This window comes from Myotis brandtii, unplaced genomic scaffold (genome assembly GCF_000412655.1).
Source record: "Myotis brandtii unplaced genomic scaffold, ASM41265v1 scaffold555, whole genome shotgun sequence".
Lineage (NCBI taxonomy): Eukaryota > Metazoa > Chordata > Mammalia > Chiroptera > Vespertilionidae > Myotis > Myotis brandtii.
The window spans coordinates 960,127-968,049 of NW_005370065.1; the positions used below are offsets into that span (position 1 = coordinate 960,127).

General features: G+C 41.0%; 1 protein-coding gene across 4 annotated transcripts in view; it reads left to right on the top strand.

Moving 5' to 3' along the window:
* S100PBP (S100P binding protein) overlaps positions 1-7,923 on the top strand; it is a 42,675-nt gene that overhangs the window by 25,937 nt on the left and 8,815 nt on the right. Inside the window, exon 6 of one of the 4 annotated variants that reach the window (XM_014549503.1) lies at positions 797-825. The exons of the other annotated variants lie outside the window; for them this stretch is intronic. Coding sequence (XP_014404989.1) covers positions 797-810 — 14 coding nt within the window. The 3' untranslated portion in view covers positions 811-825. Of the gene's footprint in view, positions 1-796; positions 826-7,923 lie in introns of those variants that run through there. 4 annotated transcript variants of the gene reach the window in all.

Genomic DNA, 7,923 nt, shown 5'->3' on the forward strand with positions numbered 1-7,923 from the left:
TTTTTCTTTGTTAAATGGCACTTAAATATATAAAATAATAAATATCAATATAAATCTTTGTTTTACTATGGTTGCAAATATCAAAAAATTTCTATATGTGATATGGCACTAGAGTTAAGTTAGGGTTTTTTAAAATGCTGACACGCCGAGCTCAAAAGGTTCGCCATCACTGTTCTAGTTCAAAGGTTGATGCTCAACCACTGAGCCTTGCCAGTTGGGCTCATTTTATCAATAATGTATATATTATTAATACAGGATATAATATAATTCATTCTTTAACTCCATTATTGTAATGTAGGTCTAATCTCTCTTTAGTTTAGTGCCACCTAGTTCTTCAATAGCATTTACAAAGAAGTGCCAACCACTATGAAATCCCAGCTAATGGAAAACTTTGTATGAAATAAGTTCTTAGAGTAGAAAAGGACCATTAAGATCTTCTCTTTAATCTCCTAACACATAATTCTGTTTCCTGTATCTTTGCCAAGTGACCATTCAGCCTTTGCTTAGAGTTCTAATAATGCAAAACTCATTACCTCATGAAACAGGCCGTTCATTGATTAGAAAATTGTTAGAAAGTTATTCCTTACATTGAGCCAAACTCTGCCTTCCTGTAATTTCCAGTGGTAGTTCCTAGCCCTGCCCTCTGGGATCACAAAAAATAACTGCTCTCTTCCATTTATGTAATATATTTTAAGGATCTTTGCCTGTTAAATATCTCAAATTAAGATTTTTAATGATTACAAAGTATAACTTGTTATTCCATCTTGGGTAATTAGGTTGTGTTTATTTTCATTAGCAATGCTGCAGTGAACATTCTGGTCAAGAAATGTTTATGTACAGCTCTTATATCTATAGGACGAATGCATAGAAGTGGAATTGCTGGGTAAAGCGCATAAACATTTTTTAAAACTTTTGATGCATGTTACCAGATTGTCCTGCCCTCCCCAATTGTATTTTATTTTACTGTCACCAATTTGATAGGTAAATTTCAATAAATTTTCTTGTAATACTTAGCTTGAACACTTTTCTTATGTTTATTGGCGATTTATATCTAATCATAATTTTTTTTGAATCATTTATTGCAAAGTTCAAGCTGAGAGCTGTGAATTTACTACATCCATTTAAAGTAAATAACTTATATGAAATACAGATCTGGCATAGATATAAGATGTGAAAATCAAAATTAATGTCTTGAACCTATATATTTCATTTGCTCACAAACTTGCACACACTAATATTCTGCAAAGAAGACAACTACAACAAAAGAAAAACTTCCCTTTTGCAAATAAGACCAAAAGCATCCCTCCAAAGAGGACAAATTAATCATAATTTCTTAAAATCATCTAGTATTTATACTATATTCCAATTTCCTTGTTTTTCCAAAACGCCTCTTGTAAATTATTAAAACGGGATCTAATTAAGGTTTAACTGTTGTCCGGAACCATGTGCACTGCAATATACTGGGCAGGCTTGCAGGTTGCCTGCGCCAGCTGCCAGGTGAGCTCAGAGAGGAGCCCGTCTGGTACCGAGGCATGGGGCACATTGGTATTCACCACAAACATCAGTGAGGACTGGGGCCATGCACCAAGATGTGCCTGTGTCTCTCTCCTTAGTCTCTCTTAATCCAGGTCACCTTTTTAAAAAAATATATATTTTTATTAATTTAAGAGAAGAAGGGAGAGGGAGAGAGAGACAAACATCAATGATGGGAGAGAATCATTGATCTGCCACCTCCTGCACGCCCTCTAGTGGGGATCAAGACCGTAACCCAGGCATGTGCTTGACCCAGAATTGAACTGTGACCTCCTGTTCATAGGTCAATGCTCAACCACTGAGCTGCACCAGCCAGGCCAGGTCACTTGTTTTGTAGATTGCCCCACATTTTGAATTGTGTTTGTTTCCCTTTTTTGGTGTCATTTAACTTGGTCATCCATCCCCTATATTTATTGTAAACTGGAAGTTGGGTTTAGAAGATGGATTAGATTCAGATTAAGAATTTTTTTTTTAAGGCAAGGAAAGGTTCTTTTTGTGTTTTTTTTTAAAATATATTTTATTGATTTTTTACAGAGAGGAAGGGCGAGGGATAGAGAATTAGAAACATCGATGAGAGAGAAACATCGATCAGCTGCCTCCTGCACACTCCCTACTGGGTATGTGCCCGCAACCAAGGTACATGTCCTTGACTGGAATCAAACTTGGGACCCTTGAGTCAGCAGGCCGACGTTCTATCCATTGAGCCAAACTGGTTAGGGCGAGGTTAAGAATTTTTTTGGCTGGAATAATTCACAGGTACTGTTGTGTATTTATCCTGTATCAAATTAGGAGGTACCACCTAATGACAGGTATTTCCACTAATAGTGATGTTAAGTTTAATCGCTTTGTTAAAGTGTTAATTGAAACATTTCTCCATTGTAAGGTACATTATTCCCTTTGTAATTAGTAAATCATCCGTGGAGTGTGCTTTGGTACCATTCAAATATTCTGTTCCACAATTATTCACCAAAGGTTTGAGCATTCATTGATGATCCTTGCCTGAATCAGCCACTACACAGAGAATTGGATAGAAAATATTCATTTTCTAAATATATCATTTTTCTACAATTTGTTAGCTGGCATTCTTCTATGTAGATTTTTTAGTATCACCTTTACCTCATGGATTTATTATTTGTTTTTGAAAAGGTTTTATTATATACAGAGGGGATGGGACTCAGTCCTTGACTGTTGCCTTCCTCATTACTATAAGGAGGTTGCTGAGCTCCTCTCTCTTCTTTTTGGCCCAGTTTTGTGTCCCCACCCAACTTCAGGGTCTGTTTGTCCATGGAGAACTTGAGCAGCTTTATGGTGGATTGTTATCGAGGGCAAAGCCACATACCCCTCAGATCATGGCCCACATGAACTTGGTGTGCTTGGTAAGGTACTCCTGGCTGCAGCTGTGCCTCGCCTTGTTCATGTTCCTAGTTACCGTGTGGCTTTTTTTTTTTTTCAATATATTTTATTGATTTTTTACAGAGAGGAAGGGAGAGGGACAGAGAGCTAGAAACATCAATGAGCAAGAAACATTGATCAGCTGCCAGCAGCTGTGCCTCGCCTTGTTCATGTTCTTAGTTACGGTGTGGCTTTTTTTTTTTTTTCCCAATATATTTTATTATTTTTTACAGAGAGGAAGGGAGAGGGACAGAGAGCTAGAAACATCAATGAGCAAGAAACATTGATCAGCTGCCTCCTGCACACCCCCCACTGGGATGTGCTCGCAACCAAGGTACATGCCCTTGACTGGAATTGAACCCGGGACCCCTTCAGTCCTCAGGCCGACGCTCTATCCACTGAGCCAAACTGGCCAGGGCCGTGTGGCTTTTTTGAGGCTCATGGACATGGGGTGGTGCAGAGCCATGGCTACTGCTCTTTATTGCTGTTGCCACTGAAAGGCCCACATTGCATAGAACCCCTTATGGATTTTTTAAAAAAACGTGTTATAACCAGTGCATTTTTTTTATTTGTCCCAGATTTGACCAATAGGAACTCCTTTAAGTGGGCTCCTGTGTCTTCTGACATAACCCCATTACTCTTTTTTTTTAATTGTGATAAGAAAACAACATTTATCATTTTAAGTATACAGTTCAGTATGTTATGTTTATTCACATTGTTGTGAAACATATCTAGGACTTTTTATCATGCAAATCTCAAACTCCCTACTCATTAAAAAACAACTAGGCTTCCCTCCCTACTAAAGAGTCCCTAATAACCACCATTCTACCTTATTTCTATTAATTTGACTACTCTAATTACCTCATATAGAATCATACAGTATTTGTCTTTTTATGAATGACTTATTTCACTTGGCGTAATGTCCTCAAGGTTCATCCATGGTGTAGCATGTACCAAAATTTTCTTCCATTTTATGGCAGAACTAGAGGCCTGGTGCACAAAATTCGTGCAAGGGGCTTGGCCCTTGAAGCCCCAGCTTCATCCAGAGGGTCATTCTGCTGTTCGGTCTAATTAGCATATTATCTCTTTATTATATCAGATAGTATTACATTCTATGTATATCCCACATTTTTTTTCCCATTCATCCTTCAGTGGACATTTAGGTTGCTTTTGCCTTGACTACAAATCAGTCAAGATTTGTACTAGATCAGTGCTGTGTTGTTGACCTATAGGCAACACATTTGCATTATTGCTTTCTATTTAATCTTTTTTTCCTTTTTATTTCCATTTTATTAATCCTAATATATAAAAACCCTGGGTCCGTCACGACCGGAGGCTCGACTAACCGGAAGTCAGTCCTACAGTCAGCGCTGGGTTGCCGTGGTGACCCAGCACTGACTGCTGAGGGGGCTGCAAATCAGGCCCAGAGAGAGGCCTGAAGGAAGAAGCAGGGTCTGATCTGTAGCCTCTGTGGCAGCTTGCCTCTCTCTTTCTCTCCTGCAGCTGGGCTTCCATTTCTCTCTAGGCCTCCATTGGGGCTGCTGATCAGCCCTGTCTTTCTGATCAGGCCCCGTTGATAGGCCCAGAGACACTGACTGGCAAAGAAACCAACCAATCAGAACCAAATCTGGGTGAAGTGTGAGGAGCCAATGGCTGCCTAGGAGGTGGAGCTTTTGACGCTGACTGGCATAGAAACTGACCAACCAGAACCAAATTGGCCAGCAGAGGGGGGCAGTTGGGGGGGACCAGGCCTGCAGGGGGAGGGCAGTTGGGGGCCATCAGGCTGGCTGGGGAGGGCAGTTGGGGGGACCAGGTTTGTAGGAGAGAGCAGTTGGGGGCGACCAGGCCAGCAGGGGAGGGCAGTTGGGGTTGACCAGGCTGGCAGAGGAGGGCAGGTAGGGGGGACCAGGCCTGCAGGGGAGGGCAATTGGGGGCAACCAAGCCTGCAGGGGAGGGCAGTTGGGGGCAACCAGGCCTGCAGGGGAGGGCAGTTGGGGCAACCAGGCCTGCAGGGGAGGGCAGTTGGGGCAACCAGGCCTGCAGGGGAGGGCAGTTGGGGGATTGTGAGAGGAATGTCTGACCGGCAGTTGGACATCACCTGAGGGGTCCCAGATTGGAGAGGGTGCAGGCTGGGCGAGGGGCACCCCCCCTCCAGTGCACGAATTTCATGCACCGGGCCTCTAGTCTATTCATAAAACCAGTAGCCTAGCCTTGGCTGGTGTTGCTCAATTGGTTGAGCATCGCCCCATGCACCAAAAGATCGTCAGTTTGATTCCTCGTTGGGACCTACCCAAATTCTGTGTTCATCCCTGGTCAGGGTGCATATGGGAGGCAACTGATTGATGTTTCTTTCTCACATCATTGTTTCTCTCTCTTTCTTCTTCTCCCTCTTTCTCTAAGATCAATGAAAAAGTATTTTATTTTTTAAAACATATCTTGATTTTTTCATGTCAATAAAGCCTTTTTTTTAAAAAATATTTTTATTGATTTCAGAGAGGAAGGGAGAGGGAGAGATAGAAATGTCAATGATGAGAGAATCATTGATTGACTGCCTCCTGCACTCTCCAAACTGGAGATCGAGCCCACAACCGGGCATGTGCCCTGACTGGGAATCAAACCAGTGACCTCTTGGTTCATAGGTCGACATTCAAACACTGAGCCATGCTGGCTGAGCTGAAAACATTTTTTTTTTTAAAAAAGAAGAAGAAAAAAGCAGTAGCCCACACCCCTATAGCACTTTTTTTTTCTTTCCTTCCCTCTTCATTCTTTACCCTGTACTTGGTATTTTTTTTATTGCATGGCATAGAGACATTGTGAATGCCTTTAAGTAACTGAGTTTAAGGATTTCCTGGAGAAAATGAAGATTATTAAATGCTCAACAACATAGCCAGGCCTCATAGTAAAAAAAATCAGCCATAGAGCCAGACTCCCTCAGAAATGGTGTCTTTGTTCCCTACATAGGTTTTCCCTGCTGATTTAGTGCTTCTGCTTTCTATTAGCTATCTTAAGTTCTGTTCCCTCGATCCCTGCCTCGTGTACTCTTCTCTCTTGTTCTCCTTGCCAAAGCTCACATTCACATTACAAAGAGAGTATCTGATTTATAAGCCAGGCCAGCTTATAAATTATTAGTCAGCTGAGAGAATCCTGTTCTTGGATCATGTGCCACACTTGATTGAGTAGGGTCATGTGGTGCCATATAAAACATGTCAGAAGGGCCATTGGCATAGCAAGTACTCAGCATTATCATTCCTTCTCCTCTAACAATTGACTCACTTTTAACTTATTAAGGACAGTTACTAGACTGGATTTCCCCCCAAACCAGTCAGCTACATATTTATAGATTAAGGTTTAGATGAATTGCTGATCTCATTCCTGAAATGTTGAGGTTTTTTTCCTCCTAATTTCATTCTTAGGTGAATTTCCTCCTTAGCCACAAAACAAAAGATAGCCTTCACCATCTTTTAGCCACAACTTAAAGTAAACTCATGGTACTAATTGTTAGTCCAAGAAAGCCCATCTGTTAAGAGACTGAAGGGAAGAGAAAATTCAGAATTTGAAACAAAAATGTTTCCATTCTTGTTAGCATGTCTAAATTTGGAGGAAGAAGAGATTGAAGCTTTGAGCTGGTCTTATGTTTGTTTTTTTTTTTACTTCACAAACTTTCCTTTTATTTATTTATTTTGCCGGGGATTTTTTTAAATCTTTATTGTTGAAAGTATTACATAGGTCCTCCTTTTTCCCCCATTTACCTCTTCCAGCCTGCTCCTGTCCTCCCCCTGCCCCCAGGCCCTCACCACCCCATTGTCTGTGTCCATGGGTTATTCAGATATGCATACAAGTTCATTGGTTGATCTCTTCCCACCCACCCTCCCCTACCTTCCCTCTGAGATTTAACAGTCTGTTCATGCTTCTATGACGCTGGGTCTTTTTTTGATCATCAGTTTTGGTTCATTAGATTCCACATATGAGTGAGATCATATGATACGTATCTTTTTTTTTTTAAATTTAAATTCTTTATTGTTTAAAGTATTACATATGTCTCCTTTTCCCCCCATTGACCTCTCCCCGGCCATTCCCACCCCCCAACACATGCCTTCACCCCTCCTACTGTCTGTGTCCATGGGTTTTGCTTATATGCATGGATATAAGTCCTTTGGTTGATCTCCTCCCCCGCCTCCCCCCTTCCCTCTGAGGTTGGCCAGTCTGTTGGATGCTTCTATGTCTCTGGATCTATTTTTGTTCATCAATTTATGTTGTTCATTATATTCCACAAATGAGTGAGATTATGTGATACTTATCTTTCTCCGACTGGCTTATTTCGCATAATGCTCTCCAGGTCCTTCCATGATGTTGCAAATGGTAAGAGTTTCTTCATTTTTAGAGCAGTGTAGTATTCCATTGTGTAGATATACCACAGGTTTTTAATCCACTCATCTGCTGATGGGCACTTAGGCTGTTTCCAAGTCTTATCTATTGTAAATTGCGCTGCTATGAACATAGGGGTGCATATATTCTTTCTGATGAATGTTTCAGGTTTCTTAGGATATATTCCTAGAAGTGGGATGACTGGGTCACATGGTAGTTTCATTTTTAATTTTTTGAGGAAACTCCATACTGTTCTCCACAGTGGCCCCACCAGTCTGCATTCCCACCAGCAGTGCACTAGGGTTCCTTTTTCTCCACAACCTTGACAACACTTGTCGGTTGGTTGATTTGTTGATGGTAGTCATTCTGACAGGTGTGAGGTGGTATCTCATTGTCATTTTGATTTGTATCTCTCGGATGGTTAGTGACTTTGAGCATTTTTTCATATGTCTCTTGGCTTCCTGTATGTCCATTTTGGAGACGTGCCTATTTAGGTACTTTACCCATTTTTTAATTGGATTGTTTGTCTTCCTTTTGTTAACACATTGTGGGTGGAACACGAGCATTCTCATGTTTTCATATTACACAGTGTTTTACGTAAATGTTAAAGGCACGCCTTAAAATTAAATACCC